The sequence below is a fragment of the Manis javanica genome, chromosome 6 (genome assembly GCF_040802235.1).
Source record: "Manis javanica isolate MJ-LG chromosome 6, MJ_LKY, whole genome shotgun sequence".
In the NCBI taxonomy this organism is placed as follows: Eukaryota; Metazoa; Chordata; class Mammalia; order Pholidota; family Manidae; genus Manis; species Manis javanica.
In genome coordinates this window covers 105,694,629-105,716,356 of record NC_133161.1, presented here as the reverse complement: position 1 = coordinate 105,716,356, position 21,728 = coordinate 105,694,629, and the positions used below count along the sequence as shown (strand labels likewise).

Below are 21,728 nucleotides of genomic sequence, written 5' to 3'. Positions count from 1 at the left end.
TAATATTCCAAAAAGTGATAGTATCTCTCTGGGGGTTGGGGATACGGCTGAATTTTGTGAAAAAGTTTTTGTTCTTTTTTTTCATACTTCATATTTTATGTCCTTGTTCACATTAACTTTTTAACAGAAAGACATCTTTTAGTTTTTATATATATCATAATCATTGTGTGAATGACTGTGAGACCCAGATTGCCAGGTTCTGAATCCTGGTTTCTGCACTTCTTTCTTATATGATCCTGACCCTTCTGTTTCTGTTTTAACATCTGTAAAATGAGGGAAAATAATACAATCAACTTCCATAGCTGGTGTGTGGGATAAATGAATCAACATGTTGAAAGCACCTGGAACACGGTCAGTAGTCTGAAAATGTTAGCTATGACGAGGACGACTCCTTTTAAATTACCAAAGTGTTTTTGTGGTGGCCTTGCAAGTGCACTGTCACTGTGAGGACTTTTCGAAGAAACACAATTTAATCCTGGAGGGGCCCAATCCCTCAGAAGAACCATTCTGGGGCTTAGAGTTCTAATTCTGCCTGAACTTTGCTTGTTTTTTTTTTATGACAACTACTTTTGCAAAGAGTGTTTTTGTAAGACAAAAATTATTTCTTTAGTAAAGTACACTATATTGTGTTACCTTGCATACTGTCTGGAAACATATATATACACATATATATGTATATATATAAAACAGCTGTCAAAGAGTTTCCACAATCCTGACTACCTGAGAGTGCCTGTTAAATCACAGAATTACCATATCATCCAGCAATCCCACTACTAAGTGGAAATGCAAAGAGATGTCCACAAAAATTTACACAGGAATGTTCTAAGCAGCACTGTTCACAGTATCCAAAAAGTGGAAACAACTCAAATGTTGTGGAAACAACAATGAACAGATAAACACAATGTGGAATATCCATACAATGGAATGATTCAGCCATAAAAAGAAATGAAGTACTGATACATGCTACAACATAGATTAATCTTGAAAACATCATGCTAAGTGAAGGAAGTCACAAATGCCACTATATGATTTCTTTATATGAAATGTCCACAGTATACAAATCTATTAAGTAGAAAAATAGGTCTTATTTTGAATGAAGGGTAAGTGTGAGAATGGGAAGTAAGTGCTAAAGAGGACAGGGTCTCTTTTTTGGATTGATAAAAATGCTCTAAAATTGGAGTGTGGTGATGGTTACACAACTTTGCAAATGTGCTAAAAACAACTGTACATTTTGAATTTTAGGGTATGTGGATGATACCTCAATAACAATTTAAAAATAAATATATCTATCTCAATAAACATATCTTCATCAATATATAATTCACTGCCATAAAATATACGAAAATTTATTTTTAAAACATGAGGGAAAAAACATGAAAGAAATCAACCTGTCCGAAAAGAAAAGCGAGGATATGTAGTAAGTCCAGCTAGCAGGCCTCTACAGCAGTCCACTTTAGACATGATGCTGGCTTGGACAAGAGTGGTGCTGGTAAAGAAAATGAAGGAGAGTAAAACAATTTCAGAGACACTCAGGAAGACTTACTAATCTAGATGTGAATGCTGAGAAGCAGTAGGTATCAAGGACGATCTGCCCTACTATGCATTTGCTTGTGTGTTCTATTTCTGCCTGGTCTTCTGACCTGGTTCACAAAGATGATCTTTGCAGTGGGTCACAATTACGAGTAGAATCTTCCCAGACTTGGGAGAAGGTTGGTAGGGAAGGAAGAGGTGCGACTGCAGGAAGACGGGCAGACTGTGAAGGCCTGCCAGCTGTACGGGAGGCTTACAGAAAACAGGGAGCCACTAGAGGTTTTCCACAGAGCATGGAAGTCTAGGCCTTGAAAAAAGGTAACCCCAGCACTGCGTGAAGATTAAAGCACGAAGGATAGCGATCAGAGAGCAGTTGACCTATAAAGGAGGCCACTCATTCACTGTAAGACACCAGGAAAAACCTTTAAACCATGCCCAGGACTGCGGCCATGAAACTCCAACTAGGCTGGGTAACACTGCAAGAATAACCACTAAGTAAACTTTAGTGATTATATAACTAAATCACTTTGTTGCCTCCACAACAAATTACAAATATGGAACCCAGGCAACGGATGAGGGCTGATGTGTTCTGCACTCACCTACATCCACCAGCCTAAAGAGGCCTAGGGAGCAGACGGCAGTTTGGGGCTCCTCTGACCCGGGACAGTTCTCATCTTCTCGGCAGGCTGCTGAGAGCACTGAAGTTTGGACCCGCCTGTGTGAGAAGCAAAGGCTCAGGGAGACGCCTCCACCTGCGGTATCCTTTGACACCTCATGTTTTCCTTTGCACTGCTTACTGCTGGTTAGGTAACAAAGCAAAGCACGTTCATAATGTTAGCCAAGCCTCAGCTGTCATTCTTGAGGATCCTCAGAGGAAGCTGGGTCAATTTCCTTATGAAATGAGGATGTCCTAATAGCTGATTTTTACATTTCAGGTAACTGAAAACATCTGAATTTAATTAAACTGTTTTGTATGCTCTGATTTCTTCTCTTTTCATTTGGATCCTAACTTAAGGACTTGCCAGATACTTTATGAAAATTTTCTTTCAATCTGTACTTAGATCATAACGACAACAAAACTGAGTATGTGCACATTACCAACTGTATTTGCGTTCCCTTTGTATCTAATGTACTGTTGATACACCTAATATAATTGAAATCCCAGCAAGACCAAGCTTAGCCAAAAGATCATGGCATTCACATCTCTAATCACCCCAGTGTCCACCTGCTTTCTGCTTGCATTTCTCACTATTCTGCTTGTCATGCCGCACTACAGCTACACTCCTCTTAGGTTATTTTCCAAAAACGTCACACGTATTCACATCCCATGCCTTTGACCATGCTCTGGTCTCTGTCTGAAATAAATAAATAATGAAGTGACATACTCTGGAGTACCCACTATGATCTAAACCTAGAGAGCAATTTATATTTATGTTCTCATCTAATCGTCACAGCAACCATACAAAGTTGGTGATATTTTTCCTATTTCACACATGAGAAAGTGAGGCAAAACTAGTTTAAAAACCCTCACTGATGTCAAATTCCAGTGCCTAAGTAAGCAGTGTCTTGGAACCCATTTTATCTGGCAAAACCCTAACCTGACCCTCAGCATCTCCTTTCCTGTTTCAATCTCCCCAGATATAAATGATCACGTGCTCTCAACGAATCTTTAAAGTTAGCATAGCCTTTTGATGACCATTATATGCTTCACTATACTCACAGCTGCTTAAGGACAGCAATCATGACCTAACGCATTTCGCACTTCGGCCTAACAGATCATAGGTGCTCAATTAACTGCATGTCAAATTAAACGACTGGCCTAAGGGCAAAATGTTACTTCTCCTTTCAGGATCCCTTTAGCTTTTCCCAACGCGTCAAGTGAAAAGGAATGAAGGTCAGTGATCTTTCCCAAAGGGCAAGCACCCTCCTTCCCAAGTTTTTCTCCTGTATTGTGTTGCTAATTCCTCGGTCTCCTCCCAATGTACGTTGCTCAAAGGCAAGATCAGTATCATCCACAAAAACATCTCCAGGGCTCAGAGAGGAAACTCAAAGAGAAAAAAAGTTTCAAAATGTTTTAACTTAAGTGGAATATTCTCCCAAAACTAACTTTCTAATATAAAATGCACAAGGGAAAAACTTCTTCCCGCTAAACAAGGGGGAAAAGCTGCTCAGCTTTCAGTGTACGATTGTACGGAATCATAAAGTGCATTCTCTCTGCAGCTTCTAAAACTCTCGCCCAGATACGAGTTGACAGAAAACAATGACAAAGGAAGGACAAAGCCTGGAAGCAAATATCACACACCGGTTGACTGACCTTGGCCGTCTACAGGTGAGGGCGCAAAGCGCATTTCTGTCCTCGGCGCGGAGTGAGGCCGCACCATAGGGCAGGCGGGCTGCCCCGTAGCACCCCTTTAGGCACAGGAAGCGCTAAAGAGGCGCGAGGCGGCTGGGAAGAGGGGAGCGGCCTCCACCGGGCAGCCCGGCGGACCCTGACGGCAGGCCCGACACTCGACCTCGCGACCCCTTCCTAGGACCGGCGGCCGCCAGCGCCGCGCCCCTCACTTCGGGTCTCCTCCAGGTGCCGCACCCGCAGCTCGTCTGCGGTCTTCACCTCAGGGCTGTAGCTCCTTCGCGGAGCCGCCACCCCCCGGCCGCAGGCACAGCCCCGGGCCCACATCGCGCGCGGATTCGTGCAGGAGCCCGGCAGCCTCCACCCGGGGCCGAGCCGCGCACAGAAAGCGGCCACGAAGGAACGGCGGCAACCGCCGCCATGTTGTCTGTTAACGGGGTGAGCCTGCTGCTATTGCCCCGCCCCCGTCTCGAGCACGCCGCTGCGCGCACGCCCAGCCCCGCCCCCGGGCCTAGCGATCGCTCCAGGTCCCGCCCCCGAAGACCCCGGAGCCACCCCGACAGACCACACCGGGCCCCGCCCGCCGCTCCCTACACCCCTCCCTCCTCCAGGCCCTGTGGCTTGAGCTCCAGGTTCCCAGGCCCTGGCGGCCCTTACCTGGCAAGTCATCTATTGGCTGTCCAGCAAAGGCAGGAGAAAGCAGTCCTCCAAGGCTGTGGAATGGCTTCGGTTCTGCAAGAATCCCCACAGGGAGGCGCCTCCCCTTACTGGCTGCTGTGTCCTCGGGTCCAGCGTTAGCTACAAAGCTGAACGAGAATGTGAGGTATCAGGTTGGATTGACAGTGGCACCTGTGCGTGGGACCCCGCTTTCCTCTCGTACAGAGGCGCCACAGGCTATCCGCGAAAGTCTCTACGAACGTACGCGGTGCTTACTGCACGGAGTTCAGCAAGAGGGCAACAGCCAATAAATGGTCCTCAGCCCTCCAGCTCCAGCAGGTGGATGGCCCTTCCCAGCCAACTGTCCCAGAAAGGCACCAGCGTCCTGCCAAAGGAGCTCCTGGGCCAAACCATATGCTGAGGTGTGCTCCTCCCTCATTCAGAAACGAGGAGTATCAGCTTAAGGTGCTCATCAGAGCCTGCTGTGTGGGATTTTCTTCTACCTAGCTTTTATCAAATTTCAACCTAGAAAAGTGTGTCTCGCATCATTGTTGGGAAATATACTGCTATGAACACACTCCCACTGCTACATAAATTTCTGCTACTGTACACTGACTACATTTTTCAGTCCTAAATCCATTGTGTAGGGTTGATAAGTGTGTAAAGCACTTGGCCCCGGGAAATGGCAAGAGACTTGATAAATTAACTACTGTATAAACTTCCTTCTTAGTCTGTTCCAGACATTAAGATTTGTTATTTAATTGTAAGAAAAATTGAAAGGTGGTATTATTACCCCCATTTTGCAGATGAGGACAGTGAGATTAAGTTACTTACCAAACTGCAGCAGTTAAGTGCTAAGCAGGAATTTACACCCTGATATATCTGACTGCAATCCCCGTGTTCTTAATCGCTGTTTTGCACAGGCTTTGAATAAATCTAAGGTCCAATAAATTTAATTCCCTTTGGTTCCATTCTACTTTTCAGTAAAAGATGTGAGCCAGGAACAACGAGTGTAAGCCAGGAACAGTGAGTATCGATTTGGGAAAAGAAGTAAAGGCTGTTGTTAGGGGTACTCTAATACTACCATTGTTTACAAGATTTGGGACTCTGGCCTCTGGCCAGCTCTCTGGCTAGAAGGAAAGCCTGCCTCTGATGTGACCCAATGGCTACACCAGCGTTTGTTGTACGTGGTGCAAAAGACAATGTGGGCTGTAGCCCATCAGGGGGCTTGCCACTGACCTTTGAAGAAGTCAGCAGTGCCGGGAAGGAGTGCCTTGTGTGCTCCAAGAGGGACTTACACAGAGTCCCACAGCAACAAGGGGCAATAGTGACGGGGCCAATATCCCTTGTCAGGTGGCAAATAGACTATATTGGGCCTCTGCCCATATCAGAAGAATATCAGTATGCCATATCTTGTGTGGACATGACTACTGGACTATTGGTTGCTTTTCCTGCACATTGTGCATATCAGCAAACCACCAAGAGAGCTCTAGAGCTTCTCTTTGCAGCCAATGGTGGAACAGAGTTGATTGAGAGCGATCAAGGCACCCATTTTGCTGGACATGCATTGCAAGAATGGGTGCAGCAATTAGGAATAAAGTGGAAATTTCGTGTAGCATATAATCTTGCCGGGGCACGCGATAGAGAGGTACAATGGTTTGTTGAAATCTGGCCTGAAGTCAGACAGCAATAGCCTATGAGGTTGGTCAGTTCGCCTATGGACAGTGCTGCGGCGTTTGAATGAGAAGCCACGTAAAGGAGCTTTGAGCCCTGTGTATTATATGCTCACGTACCTTGCTGCCTCTCCTATACAATTGTACATCCAAACCAAAGAAGTTATTGAAACCAAGATATGGCCAGCGGAGCAACATCCTGCTGCCAGCCCTAACTTCATTAAGTCCTTGAGACACTGTTGAATGGACCTGGCCCTGGACATTTCGACACATGGAGCAGTGATGGCTGGCCCTTCTGGCACCTTGGGTGAAAGGCCTGGAAGCTGGCCTCCTGTGTATTCCTGGAATAACAGCTGAATGGCCCCAAAGGTCACGGTAGTGTACCCAAAACATCCAGGAGGTAAGAGCATCTTGCGGGGAAGTTTTATCTTTATGACCAGTGCATGCGCCTCCCCTAGCCCTATATATTGACCCATCTGTAACTCCCACAGAGAGGGGGGTGAACGTGTCATATACTAGATGAGGATGAGATCCCATTCCTGCCACTGTCCTATCACAAGACCACTCTCTTGCATGTATCCTACCTGATGGACAGGATTTGCCCATGCTGGTGTCATTAAAACATGTATCTTATCACCCTTAATGTTATTTTTCTCCTATAGTCCTCTTGGCCTGAATGGCTGCCCCTGTGCGACTCCTGCATGATGATTGCTCTGAACCCTCGGCTACTGCCTGCCTATGGAATGGACCAGCTATGGACTGAATCTGCATAGGACTTTGAACCTAGCTGAATCCTCCAGCTTGAGGACTGTCATGACTTTATTGCTGTTGCTATTGTTGTGTCATTAGTCTGGTCACAGTGCTCCAGTTTTCTTGCCCAGGGACTATTGCAGAAAAAGGGAACAAGTAGATTATAAGGTGAGATTTCTGGAGGGGTGGCTTGTGGGTAAAATTGCAGTATTTCCAGAATATCTCTCCTGGTTTTGGTTGGTGCATTTGCATATCCTGGTGGGGGAGGGGGGGAGAAGTTCATCTGCATGTCAATGGGTAATTACTTGGGCAAGTAAGAGCATGTCTGAACCTGAGAAGTGAAGGGGAGGGGCACGCTTGCCTGCTTCTTCTGGAGCAGGGGAGAGAGATGGCACTGGACTGCAGTTTGTAAACAATAAATGGATTTTAAACTTTATTTCTCCCTTTGACTGATTTCAGTTTTCAGAGGTATTTTGCCCTGGGATTTCCTCTCCCCAGAATTACACCCAGTTACAGAAATCATTTTCTGTTGTAGAATCTAAGCATTAAAAGAGAATAGAAACAGGTTAGCATAAGCATAGCCATCTTAAGAGCCTAGAAGCCATTTTCTGAGTATGTGACTTAGAAAGAAAAACTGGAACTGGGTAAGGCCTTGAAAAATAAGTTAATGATGAACACCAGGTGGTGGGCAGCTGTGGCCTTTAGTCAGCTAACCGTGGTCAGCTTATCTTACATACCAAGCTTATCGTGCAGAACCTCCCTGACAATTGAGGAGTGGTCTTATCTTGCTCTCGCCTAACACCAGGATGCATGTCTTGCAAGAATAATGTGCAGCTGTGGAAAATTACTATGAGTTAAATGTTTTGAAAATGCTATATAAACCCTTGGCTTTGAGTGCTCGGGGTCCTTGTTGAGACCCGCTGCGTCGGGCTGACACTTGGACCCCAGCTAGCTGGTTCCTGAATAAATTCCTCTTCTTGTTGCATCAAGAGACGCCTTCCGTGAGTGATTTGGGGTGGCATCCTCCTCTTAGAGAATCCAACACTGTCACCACCACCCACACAACTATCACAAAGTAGTTTAGAAAGTGCTCTGAGGAACGAAGAGCTTCTCTGCCACTAGTACCGCACACTGGGAAATTGTCTCTTCTGCATCACTTCCTGTCCTTGGAGATGTACATACAGCTTCATTCACAGAGAGTCGATAAAGGATGGGAGGCTTGCCCGCATGTTCCCACCCAGCAGCAATGAGCTCCCAGTGTTTGAACAGTCTCCATATCCAGGAGAGAATTCTCCTCCCCAGGCATCAGTCCTTCCCAGGCTCAGACTGAGGGGAGCGGAGGGTGCGGGGCAGCACTTCCAGCACCCATGCTGCCCAGGCATGGAGCCTATGGGAGCCGTGCCACCCTGCCTTCTGAGACCAGCTTACCCGAGCTCCTTCAGAAACTCTAATGGTCTCCCATACACCTTTGGAATTTAGTGCAGTTGTTTTATATGAAATATTTTTTGAAAGTCACTATTTTCATTGAACAGCTGGGTGGATGCAACATGGCTACGATACTCATCTTTTGCAAGCACTAAAAATGTCTATTATGTGAGGAAGAAGTAAACCACAGTCTTTAAAAATTAGGCTATCTGCACTCTGTAGGAAGGTGAATGGAGGAAGATTGACTAATGCCTCTACTATCGCGTAGAAAATATGGACACCCTAGAAAATCTTTTTCAATTATACCACCAGACCCTGTATGTATCTGCAACTCTTCATTGAGCAACAACTCAGATCAGAAAAAATGGACCATCTTTGATGAGATTCAGAAACAAAAAAGCTTTGGGGAGAAAGATGTGATTCTCAGTGTCTAGAGGGGCAAACCCATACCCAGAGGCGATCTCTAGGGATAGAGCCCCCTGGGTGTTCCTGCACAAGTCAGTGTCCACCAGGATTCCTTCCTTTTATCAGAAGATGTGAATCACTGTAAGAAACAAACAAAATGGAACCAAGCCAGAGGAGGCAGGGATGGAAGGGATAAGACCTGTAAGTGTAGGGACAGGAAATCCTGTGGCACAATACCTCTAAAAACAGTCAAAGGGAGGAATAAAGTTTAAAACCCATTTATTGCTTACAAACTGCAGCCCAGCGCATCTCTCTCCCCTACTCCAGAAGACGCAACCAAGCAAGCAAGCCCTTCCCCTTAACCTCTCAGGGTAAATGCCCTCAGTTGCCCTGGTTATTACCCATTGACATGGAGATGAACTTCTCTCCACCCCTGAGGATATGCAAATGCATCAAAGCCAAGCGAGATATTCTGGAAATGTTACCATTTTACCCACAGACCCAGTCCTAGAGCTATGGTTTGTCCCTGGGGTTCAGCTGTGACTGACACCTGTGCTTGATCACTTCCATTATATGAGTGAAAGCAGGTTTGATTTGTGTCTTTTCCATTTACAGCCAAAAGAATACCAACTCTGTTCATCAGATGTGTTTCTGACAACTCAGACCTTTATATGGTGACCTGCTATTTTAATTTTTCAGTACTATAAATTTCACTTCCAAGAAAAGGAGACAGACTTGAAAAGCTTTCTTTCTCCCAAAAATTATTCTAGGATTTAAAGTAATGAACAAAATAAATATATTAAGTACACTGGGTTGATATACCCTGTATATATATCATCTAGCTTAGTATTAGACTAGCCAACAGTATTGGTTTATCTAGTTCCTTAAAATGTACAGTTAGATCTCTTATTTGTGATGTTTCTTTTTTCTTAATGTAGGTGTTTATGAACTTCCCTCATCGAACTGCTTTTGCTGCATCTCACAAATTTTAGTATGTTGTGTTTCCATTTAAATTTTCTCCAAGGTATTTAAAAATTTTCTTTTAATTTTTTTCTCCCACTAGTTGTTCAGAATTTTCAAATATTTGTAAACTTTCCAGTATTCTTGTAATTGATTTGTAATTTCATACCAATCTTGTCACAGAGACCCTTGTTTGGTTCTTTTAAAGAACTCCAAGCCTTTCAGATTCCTCAATATTTACTTCATGATATTAGTAAAAATATAATACATTGGAATCATGAGGTTATTGTCAGAATCACTAGATTGCCACCCACTCATTTTAGTAAGTAAGAAAATATTTACTAAAGGACTTTCATAAGCCAGAAATTGGACTAGTTGGTGAGAATCCAGAAATGAACACAGAGCTCTTAGGCTAGTGTAGTTTTAATTTGAGTGATGATTACACTAAGGTGATCTCTGTAATAGTGCCCCATCTCCCTGCCTCTTGTATCCTGGCTGAGTGCTGTATCCTGGTGGCTGTGCTCTTTTATAGTGAAGCTACACTGGGTCCCTGTGATAGCATCATTCCTTGATTATGCATAAGAACAAGTATATGGTGAGAAGTTCCTTTGTCGTGCTCCCTGTGAACTGTCCTTGCCAGTGGAAGGATGGAAGATTGTTCCCTCACACTAGGGAAATATGTGAGCATTTTTGTTAAGGTGATTTTCTTTTGTACTTACCCATAAAGACAACATGTAGTCATCAGGGGCCACTAATTTAGCTCTATGGAAATATAAAAGGGGTGTTAATAGAATGGGAAATTAAAATACATTTTGATTTTATATTGCCCATATTTTCATTTTGTTCCTAAATTGTTTGAACAGAGAAAGACATCAGAGATTATACTTCATTCAGAGGAACCCCAGCGCCAAATATTCACACACTCTTGGAAACATCCCTGACAAGTGTCCCAGGCAGCAAGGTCAAGACCTGGAGAAGAACAGGAAATGATGGAGGATAAAATATTGGAACACACAGCATTTCTGTTCATGGAAAATGTTAATGGGACAGTCCTTGAGGGTGAATCTTTGAAAGCATTGGATTTCCATAATCATCAAAAATAATAATTGGGTCATGAAGTAAAATGAGAAATGACAAGAATGAATGAATAGGGTAAAGAAATACTGTTTTAACTGGCATCCATTGCAGAAGACTACCAAAGACCCTTGGAGAAGCTAGGGTCTGCTGGCCTTGAATTCCCCTGAGTCAGAGCTGCAGCCTTTCCTCCAGCCATCAACTCCAGGACTCCAGAGGCAGGGCCCCTGGCCCTTGTGACAGGCTGCCTCCCTGGCTTGAAGGCCCATTGGAAAGAGACTTGACCCTGAACTGCGGCATAGCCCTGAGCCATTCAGAAGCTACTTCGGGCTTCCTCCCTGTAGAGTGAATTAGAAAAAAATTGAACAAAACCCTCTCCCAGGGGAGTCAGGGAATGCATGACTGTCTTGGCCTCGGGTGCCTGCTGAGGACCGTGTGACCAGGGCACGGTTGGCCCTGGAGCTGGGCCTGCATTCACTCTCCCTGCAGGGCCCTCCGCTGAACAGTAAAGTGATCCTAGAAGCCAGGGAGGAGAACGGTGTGGCCAGAAACAGAGCACATACACATGAGCCAGTCCTTAGCACTGAGCTGCCCTCCCAGACAGCCAGGAGAAAGCCTGTGCCAGGACCGTGAAGCTCAAAAAAAGCGTTTCCATAAAGTTTCACAGTTTCTCCATAAAGCAAAACAAGGTCTTGGGATTCAAACAGGTTTAAGGAATATTATGACACATATGTCCATCTTATATATCATGCATGAAGCCTCCGACAATGTCTAACTAGCAAAAAATGAATAAAATGTTATTTGTTTGGCTTAACCCAAAGTTTGTCAAAGCTCTTTGACCTCAGAATCTTTTGGAAAGACAATATTCTTTATTGCGCCCTTTGATGTCACTCTACATAGATCACGGTCCACCATCACCAAGTCACTGTCACCTGTTAGCTAGAAGATCATAAAATGAAGATTCACATCCATGTAAAGAGAATAAAAGTAGACAAATGTTTACTTTTCAGATTCTACACATTTTTAAGGTGATGTTACTTTTAAATAAATAAGCCTACCTACCTTCACAATAATTCCACTTTTAAGCTATTTCCCATATTTATTGTCATGAGAACAACACAGTACATATTTGCTACACTGGGAGCTTAGATGGTAGAGTTTCTTTTCAAGGTCCCTCAGATTGGAGGAGGTGTTCTTAAACGCCATGGTTCTGAGCAGCAACCTCTGGGCCTTCCTGAAACGCAGGGGCTTTGCTCCTTTCTGCGATGGGAGTGGAATGTTAGCTCTCTGACCTCATGTTTAGTTCTTAAGCCCTGTGACCTCGAGTGGAGTCTCCCTGACAGACTCAGTTCACTAGTAAACTCAGGCAGATCACTGTTATGGCTGAATTTTGTTCCCACACTCAAATTTCTTATGTTGAATTTCTAATTTCCAGTAATTCAGAATGTGAATGCATTTGAAAAGAGGATTTTGGCCCTAATCCAGTATGACTGGAATCCTTATAGGAGATGAGACCAACTGAGCAGGACTCTGGAGGGAGGCCTCAGGGAAACCAGGCCGGCTGACACCTTGGCCTTGGACTTCCAGGCTCCAACACCGTGAGCGTGTACGTTTCTGCTCTGTAAGCCACTTGTTCTGCGGGGTTTAGGTACAGGAGCCCCAGCAGACCGGTGGAACTTCTCTGAGGGGAAGAACTCACACTTTGTTTTTCAAGTAGGTGATTTTAATACTGATTGCTTTTCCCTTGAGTTTATGGAAGGCACGGGTAAGCATTACCCTAGTGTGCGCCTTGTTCTCTATGAAACACAGCTAGTTCATAAACACCTGTCAGCTGGAGATGAGGCTGTGTGTACACCTGGGCAGCCAGGGGACCGCAGCAGATGGGAGCACATCCGCCAGAGAAGCAGCTTCCTGGGTGCCCTAAGCCTGACACCAAAGGCCACAGCCTGGGGACCTGGGGACAGGAAGGCAGCAGCCACAAGGCCTGGGGGGCCCACAACAAAATTGTGAAGGAAGAATATTGTTAGCAAGGCCCAAAGGCATCATTTCCCTCCCACCACTGCTCTTCTGTGAAAATTCTTCCGGATACATATTTTGTACTCAAATATAGTGTTGGACAACTTCTGTGCTAGAAAGGGACCGGATCATCCCCTCCGGACTTGGTTCCTAGTTTGTTAAAATCAGTGTGAGACCTGTTTTAAGTAAAAATCTACTTTAAATCCAAATTTGTTATATATCCCAAATATCATGTAGAGAGTGTTTTATCTATAGATTAAAAATCATTTCCTTTTCAGCAAAATGTTTTGATGTAAACATTTTTTAAGACAAGAGGGATCTAGCTTTTGATATGCATTTTGTCTGAGTATATATAAATGTAAAAATATTTATAAGATTTGCCCCTGTGAATTTTACTAAAAGTAAAATACAGTTGCCCACAGAGTCTGGAAATATTAGTAGTATCTTTTTAATAGATTGATCCCTCTAAAGGTGCAAGCTTATTCCATGAAAATTAAATGCACCAATCATCTGAGGCAATGTATGACTGACGAATGTGCTACAACTGATGAGAATACTGCTTTAATGCACACGGTTCAGTGTAGTTTTGCACTGCTTACTGCAGTATCACTTGCTAGCGAGGAACAGCACATTCAATGTGGTATAGCAATAAGTTAATTATGGACATTTTTCATTTTTCCAGATGTTCTGGCCACCTTAAGTGACCTCAAAAGACTGAAGAAGAATCGTTTGTTTTAACCCTGTTAAAATAGTCACCTTGCAAAGGATATTTCTACATGAACTTTTCCCTTTTTCCTTCTTGTTCTTATCAGTCTACCTGTATTAGTAGCACTCTAAAGAAAAGATCTGGTAGAATATTAGATGGATCCATGGCCATACTTTTATTCCCTTATGATGTCACTGAATCATAACACAGTAAAGAAGTAAAATGAACAGTTATAATATTTTTAAGTGATGGGGAAATAGAAAAATTGAATTTATTGTTGAATAGGCCAAAAGAGCTCAGCTAGCACTGTTCTTCTTAGGGAAAGGACTGTGATGGATGCTGTCATACCAGTGGGTAACCTGAGAGACCTACGTGTGACCCAGGCTTGTCGGCCAGTCATCATTAGCAGAGATTTTACAATGGCAAGGATAGCAGGCTGCTGCTGATGAGCAGTGAGAAATACGTAGTTTTGTCAAAGTGCACTCTTTGGAAAGTGGCAGACATATAAGTGGGGCCTTACATTCATTATTATAATACATACATTGATTAAATGTATGCTGTCTTCAATTCAGATAATATTATATCCCTTCCTCAATAATTTTATTAGGCCATATTAATATCTCAAGCATATATTAACTGATATATTTTGTAATGTTTCAAAACTATTTTAAAACAGTGTGTCCTTATTAGCCCTGTACTAATATAAAAGGGATGACTGCTTTTGTTACAAAATGTACATTTCATAGAGTGATTAAAAAATGAACCCTTCTTACCAGCCTGACAGTTTAAGTATATTAGTTGAGCATTAGGACTGTGTCATATCCTGGAAATATGGATGGTAGTGTCATTTGCACTCATGACTACATTTTAAGGAATAATAACAAGTATAATTTTGCCAAATGACCCAATAGGAATATTACGAGGAATTTGTCTTATTCATAAAAAATCCTCACAATTGTTCACTTGTTCCAAAATAAACCCCACAACTCTGATGCCACGTGTTCTGAGCTGAACAACATGATAGTTATGTAGCCTCTGGGAGGCCAGTGTGAGTCCAGATGCTTCTTTCCTGGTTCATTTCATTCTTAGAGTCCATTTGCTGTGAATCTTTTTTAAGCTTCCAAAGTAAACAATTTTATATTAGTAACTAATATAATAAATGTGTCTCAAGCCCTGTCCCCCCAAAAATGAAAAATGGGACAGTGTTGCCATTTGGTGGAATCACTAAAACTGACAAGTAAGATATTTTTTCTCATTGGTGACTGAGTGTTTTAGTTGTGTTTAAAAGTTGTGCTTTGCAAGTGAATGAAGACCTGTGGAACAATTCATTTTGCAAACCTAGATGTGAAATCTGCAGTTTTGTTCAGATGCAATGACATTACAGAAGAACAGAAATTCCCAGCCATTTCTCCCAAGCAGAGAGCCGTGCTGAGTGCCGTGCTGACGTCGTAGCATCTCAGGGAACTGCAGTTTGCTGGGAAGGTTCCCATTTCTGAAGCAGGTATTGGCAGTGGATTCCAAATAATGGACGCAAGTCTCTGTGCACATTGTGTTCTGAGTTTCTGTGCAATAGTGCGTCACCGTATTCCACCCCTGGATGAGGTTTCTGTGAATGCATGTGAGGTATCTGGGGGAGCTCTCTGGATGAGGTCTTAGTGAAGCCCTTCTGAGAAGGCTTTGAGAGGTTTGCTGATAGATCTCTGTGGAGAATCTGCATGAGGTTTCTGTCTAAGGATCTGTGATGCACTGTGAGGGCCCTGTGTGAGGTTTAACATCTCTGGGAGACACGTGGCCTCTGTGGAAGGTGTCTAAGAGGTCTCTGTGGAGAACTGTCTCTGAGTGGTCTGTGCCGTCCCTGTGTGCATCCCGCCTCTCCACTTCTGGCTGTACTGCATGGTGTGGAAGCCTGAGCTGAGAGGGCAAAGGGGCTTCCCCTTCCTGTTGCTGCTCTATCAGCATCACCATCTGTGCTACGTCTCCCTCCTGGGTCCATGTGCAGTGCCCCCACCTATGTGTAACTATCTTTTCTAGAATCAAGAGAATTCAAGGATTGATGGGCAAGCTTGGAATACTTTGTCAAGGGATGAACTTGCTCTGATTTGCTTTCCTCCTGGACATTTGGTCCCCTCCCTGTGAGCCAATGGCTTAGCTAGGACTGTGATCTCAGAGCTGGAGCAGGGTGAAGACCCCAGGGTGGGGCCGGGATGAGCCACTGAGCTCTTAACTTTTCCTTCTGCAGATGGTGGGAGGACCCCAGGGGGCTCCTTGTTCTCTGCACATTCATGGGCACCTCCTTCCTCCAATCCCACGTTTTCAAATCTTCACTCCCAGAGATTCACAGTGTACAGCTGTCAGATAATCACTACATGGTGAAGCTGTGGGGGGACAGTGTTCCTGGCCCGGGATGAATAAACGAGTGTGACAGAAAGGCTAGACTCTCAGCGTCTATGGGAGAAACACGTTTATCGCTCACAGTGAGGCTGGCTCCATTTATCCCTTCGGGCTGCTGCTCTCTCTCTCCTCCTCGGGGGGCTCTCTGCCCCACCCTCCCCTTTCAGGTGAAACTCTGAGAACAGATCCCTGGCAACTGACAGGTGCCAGACCAGTTACACAACAGGAGGAGAGAACAGCCTCTCTCCACGCCTTCCCCCAGAGTCTGCGAGAAGCTGAGCGGTGTATGTAAAGAGACTAAGGCCAGGGGAGAGATTCTTGAAATACTGCAATTTTACCCCACACCACACTCAAGGCCCTCTTTAATTCATTCCAGAACTCCTTCTCTAGGACTAACAAGGGAAGGTGGGTGATCCCTGAGCATGGCCGTTCATTCATTTCGGACAGGAGTGACCAGGGCCCTGCAGCCTTCCTGATGCTCCACCCCCCACTGTGCACCAGCTGACGGTGCCATCCTAGCTGAGGCTGCTCTAAAGTGTGGGAAAGAGAGGTGGGGTTGGGTGCACATTCATTTCTTTAAAGCTATGCCAAGTCAGTTTCACAGGGCACCTCCCAATCCAGGCTTCATCAGAGAGAAAAGGGGCTCCAGGGGGCTGGTGTCATCTGTTCCCTCCAAGAGATCCAGGTGCCAGATTTCTCCTGCTTCTGACCTCAGGACCCAGAACCCCCTCCCAGACATACACTCTTGTGGCTCTAATACTTTCTGGAGCCTGAGAGGGATGCCCAGCTCTGTAATGCCTCCACACACCTGCCCTCCACAGCCGCCTGGAGTTCAAAGTGGCATGGAAGCAGGAGAAATGCAGTCAAATAGACCCTGCAGAGAATGAGACCTTCATAGGGTAGTTGCCTCATTTTCAGTTTTTTGTTGTTTGTGTAATAACAGTGGTATGAAAATATGGGCAAGGAAGAGACGTGGGGTAAGGAGCGATCCTGCAGAATCCCACATCCCTCTCTCCCTGCCCTCCCTTCTGCAAGCCAAAGCACATCATGAGCACAGGAGCCAATACACAATCCTTTTATGAGGGAAAAAAACATGTTTATTGGGGAGCTTAAATATGTTGGATGTGCTAATGAGAAAAAGGTTTGCATTTTTTCTTGGAGACTTGAATGAGGAAAGGTTACAGCACCTTGGGGTTGCCCAGACTAGACACCTAGACGGCAAAGAGGACAGTGCTGCAGGTAGTGTGTCTGTTGGCCTGGGACGCGTGGCACAGCCGATCCACCCTGGCAGTGACAGACTGGAGAAGACAGAGTCTTCTTGTGGTACAAGGACGTGGAGCTCCTCAGGTCCAGCTGCTTGTTGAATATGACTCTTTTCAAGGACTCTTGGTGTTCGACTTGACTTTCCTTGACAGGACAAGTCTGGCCCTGCTGGGTGGCTTGGTGACCACAGTGTGTATGACTAATTTTCACTGGCTCTCAGTAGCCAGGCTGCCGAAGGAAGTGGCAACACCCACGTACTGGGGCTTAGAATTGCCCATGGGAGTGGCAACCCCCATGTACTGGGGCTTGGAATTGCCCATGGAGTGGCAACACGCACAGACTGGGGCCTGAAATTGCCCATGTGAGTGGTAAAACCCACAGACTGGGGCTTGGAATTGCCCAAGGAAGTGGCAACACCCACGTACTGGGGCTTGGAATTGCCCATGGGAGTGGTAACACCCACGTACTGGGGCTTGGAATTCCTGTTGATGTTTACTTAACTTTGTGGAGTGAAGTACACGGAGAACTGCCCTTTTCTCATCTAAAGTCTGTCCGACTGCTCTCATCAGCTCCTTAGCCTCAGGATCCGCGTTCTTCAAAATTGATCTTCTTGGGCGTGATCCCTGGCTCTGGGCGGTGGCTGATGAGAGTTTAGATTTGCGCAGAGTATCCTGATGTTCGTTGTTTTTATGGTGAAACTTCTTATGGAAGAAGAGCCTCAACCTTCCTCCAAAGGAGCTTTCTGGAGGCCTCCGTTCCTCCCCTGGTGGGCACTGGGGGCATCTCTTCCCAGCAGGGTGTACTGCTCCCTGGACCCGGGCAGGCTGGCCCGTAGTCACAGCCTGACGTGGGCTCAGTGCTCCAGACACCTCTCTGTGCTTTCCCGTAGGCCCTCTCTGGGGACGGCACAGGGGTGCCTGAGAAGCCACGTGGCCTCTGATGAGCAGTGTGTGTTGGGGACAGTCTGGGAGATGGTTCCCCGACTGTACCTTCACCTGGGGCTTCAGCTCACTCACAACCTCTGTGCTGGAAAACGGTTGTACTGGGCACAGGGTAACAGACTTTCTATGGATGGGGGGACTTTGACTGGTCCCTGGAGCTTCTGAAATCCTTGTACGCACGTTTAAGGTCTGCGGTTTTGTTTGCAAGCCGACTCTAGATGGTGGCTGGAGAGCTGGGAACCCTGTGGCCTCCCATGCCTCTGCGGCCCTCAAAGACCGTGATGTTCAGCTCACCTCCAGTACTGTCACCTTCCAGCAGGTGGCCTGCTACCCAGTCCCATTACACCAGATTCTGCCCGTGGTGCTGAGTGTGAGGCGCTGAATAGGCGGCCTGCTCTCCTGCCCAGTCGGACAGGATTTGGGCCGCCTGTGGTCATCACTGAATGGGCTTCCTCCCCAGACCTTTTCCGCACACACATGTGGGGGAGTGAGGGGAGGCCTCCCCATGGTGGAAGCTGACTCCCCTGTTTCCACCATCTCTTCTGCAAAGGCCTGAAGGGGTTTTCTCACAAAGTCAGGAAACTTGACTATCGCAGGCATGCCAGACACACAGGTGCCTGGGGGTGATGAGGTCAAGTGCAGAATGGGCAAGGGTAGAGCCTTTTTGAGGTTGAAGATATTTACGGTCTTCAGGACCTTAAAGAGTACCCGCCACCTGTGCTTCGCCCGGAACCTTGTGGTATGTGCTTCCAGCATCTGTCGCGTGTCCCGCTCAAGGAAGGGGGTCCCGTGGCAGGTGTTCATACGGGGTTTCCAGCCCTTTAAGACTCCTTGATTCCCGGTTTCTGAGTGTGTGTCCAAGTTCGGAAAAGCAAAGCTGTCAGCAAGCCGGGATGTGTGCCCACTCATCAAGCTCAGACCTTCACCGGTCTTCCTCAATGTCCTTCTTGGGTGTCTTTTCGGGATGTTTTCTACACTCTTATCTAATTCCCCTAGTAAATCGTGACTCGGGAGACTCAAGTCACTTTCTGACTCCTCTGAGCTCACCACTTGCAACCCCAATAGGGGGCTTCCTGAGTCCCTGGAGAGATCTTCTGGGACACACACCGTGAAGCCCCTTGGGCCTCTGCCCAGGTCTTGGCTGTGCCACAGTCCCACCTTCTGGGAATCCGGGTTGCTTTCACGAGGGAAAGTGACGGTCCGTGAGGGTCGGTGAGGCTCCTGTGTCTGACTTGTGGCTGGTAACTCACCCTGGAGCCGAACTTGTTCCAGAGTCTTCCAGATCTTGCCAGGCAGCTCCCATGGGGGGCGAATGAACTGCTCTTGGAGGTGCTGCTCCAGTACCTTCCGCATCTCAGGACTGATGGGCAAATTCTCAGGAAGCATCGCAGCCACCCTGCTGTCCTCAGGACGGGTGGAAGTAGGGACACTGCAGACTTCCTGAGGCCTTTTGACTCCAGAGGATAGAGCCCGCTGTCTTTCTAGTTGCTTCTGCAATGTGGGCCGTTCTGGGTGTCGAATCTCAGTCCGGATGAGAGATTGTGGCTTATTCTGCAAAGTAGAACAAGTTACTCAACAGGCCCTAATGTGGTGTGGACAAGGTGGTATGTTTGGGAGAGGGGATTGGAGATAGGCTGGGATATGGACATGAACCAGAACTGGTGGCTCAAATTGAGGTAAGCTTGGAATCGAGTGTGGAGACTGGAACTCCAGTTGGGACAGAGGCTGGGACTGGAATGACGGTGGAGAAATTTTAGCCTGCATTTGAACTGGGTAACGTTTTGAGATTACATTGAATAAAAAAGATGGCGAGTGTAGTGCCGAAGGGCTCTCAGAGGTCCAGGCAGTGGCCCCAAGGGATTCACTATGTAGGGAAGGGAGACCCCAGAAAAGCTGGTTAGTTGTGTGCTGTAGGTGGCCCTCCAAGACTTTGGGATCTGACAGCTGCTGAGGACCAGGCAGCTGTTCTGGTTGGCCTTTTGTGCTGCAGGAGAGCTGGGGGTTGTGGTGTCCTGCTCAGCACCCAGTGGTTTCAATGTGCTCCCCAAAGAATTCAGGTGGTAGGCTGAGCCCATTTGTTTTGGATGTGATATGTCTTTTTCTTTCTCCTTGCAGATCTTGATCTTGACTCTCTTTGTAATTTCTATTTCCAGGAGATTCTGGTCATCACATCTTAGCAAAGAGGGGTTACCAGCCACTACCTGTAGGCCTGGGTCTCCCCAGAATGAGGCCACTGCCTGGGACCCACCCTGTGAGGAGGTGGAGGGGCTTTAGTCTTTGGCAGCCGCCTGCCACCAGGACAGGGCCAAAATGGGGTGACCAAGGCCCAAGGTGACTGGGGCAGGAGAAGCTGCTCCAGGGGTGTGTGGGGACAGGCTCTGTGGGACAGTGCCCAGTGGGTGTGCCGTTGGGTCACACTGAGGAAGCGTCAGGGAGGAGTCTGGTTGGGGGGGTGGGGCAAAGGAGGCTGTCAGAGATGGAGGGTGCAATTCCAAATCAGAGGGAAATAGGGGTGCAGGGGAAGAAGGGGCAGGATGAAAGGCTGTCCAGGGGAAGGAAGAGCTCTGATGGTGGAGAGGCACTCAGGGAGGAGTGTGGATGAACAGAACATGTGGAGGCGGGTGGGCCTGGTGAAGCAGTGGAGGCTAGGGGCAGTGGTTGCTTCATGAGGGGGGTCTGGAGGCTGAAGGGTACATGGTGGGAGGAACACTGCCTACGAGCTCCCTGCATGGCAGACGGGCTCCAGTAGTGTGTGCTTTGCATACCTCACCAGGGGTGTCCTGATGTGATCGATGATCGTGTCTTCTGTCAGGGTTCCTGCTCTGGTGGCTGAAGAAGACAGGAGGCCCAAGCTGCAGCCAGGAGCAGACGCAGCCAGGAGCGCCAAGGCGGACAGGCAGAGGTGGGCATCTGGGGCCCATGGCCCTCTGCAGCTCTCACACTGACTTCATGGTGCTCCTGCTGTCCCCACCCCAGGACTTTACCCACCCCTGTGCCCATGGCTGCCCCTCCCAAGTCAGACCCAGGCTGCGGCAGCCCTGGAGTCCCATTACAGGCTCTGGGAGGAAGGACCCGAGAGAGAGAAGGGTAAGCTTCATTACCATTCTACGTGTAATATCAGGCTGCTTGCCAGCTCCTGTTCTCGCAGGCGACCTCTGCAAACTGGGAAGTGGGAGACAGGTTTGTGGTAGTGAAAGCAGCGACCTAGGGGTCTTACAGGAGTCTAGTGCCATATCCATGTCACTTTAGGGGAGACTTTGGGGAGCTTAGAGTCTGGAGCCCAAGCCCCCATGCCCAAGGCCACAGGATCCCTGATATCGATAGCAAGACTCATGACGGGGATCGCTTTCTCATTTGGAAGGGGCTTCCATATCCATTACCCTCTGTGGCCCTCACAGCTACCCTCATAACCATTCTTTGTGGGGGACAGGGCAAGGGTCACTTAGAGAAGCTCCTGAGGGAAGTTTAACACGTCCACACGTGGACCTGGCACTCTTGGGCCACTCTAGCCCACCCCATCCGTGCTGGGTGACACCCACTTCTGGCCCCTCCCAGCTTTGTTCCAGCCCAGAATCTGGGGAGCTTCC

At 46.8% G+C, this 21,728-nt stretch overlaps 2 protein-coding genes across 23 annotated transcripts in view; both read right to left on the bottom strand.

Annotated features, from left to right (window-relative positions):
* The window catches only part of LOC118974070 (putative spermatogenesis-associated protein 31C2), a 149,219-nt gene extending 144,556 nt beyond the window's left edge, over nucleotides 1-4,663 (bottom strand). For 7 of the 22 annotated variants that reach the window (XR_012132429.1, XR_012132427.1, XR_012132436.1 and 4 more), the window contains exons 1-2: nucleotides 3,845-4,349; nucleotides 2,130-2,245 (exon numbers count right to left, since the gene is read on the bottom strand). The gene's annotated coding sequence lies outside the window, so the exon portion shown is untranslated. Of the gene's footprint in view, nucleotides 1-31; nucleotides 1,487-2,129; nucleotides 2,246-3,844; nucleotides 4,355-4,537 lie in introns of those variants that run through there. The other 15 variants (XM_073239159.1, XM_073239158.1, XM_073239162.1 and 12 more) reach the window with 9 other exon arrangements.
* Nucleotides 4,664-18,349: 13,686 nt separating this feature from the next.
* LOC140850256 (putative spermatogenesis-associated protein 31C2) lies at nucleotides 18,350-21,062 on the bottom strand. Its single transcript, XM_073240007.1, has 2 exons — nucleotides 20,907-21,062; nucleotides 18,350-19,692 (listed from the first exon to the last, which is right to left on the bottom strand). Exons 1-2 carry the CDS (start codon nucleotides 21,060-21,062, stop codon nucleotides 18,469-18,471), a joined length of 1,380 nt encoding a protein of 459 aa, XP_073096108.1. The 3' UTR covers nucleotides 18,350-18,468.
* Between the last annotated feature and the right edge of the window lie 666 nt (nucleotides 21,063-21,728).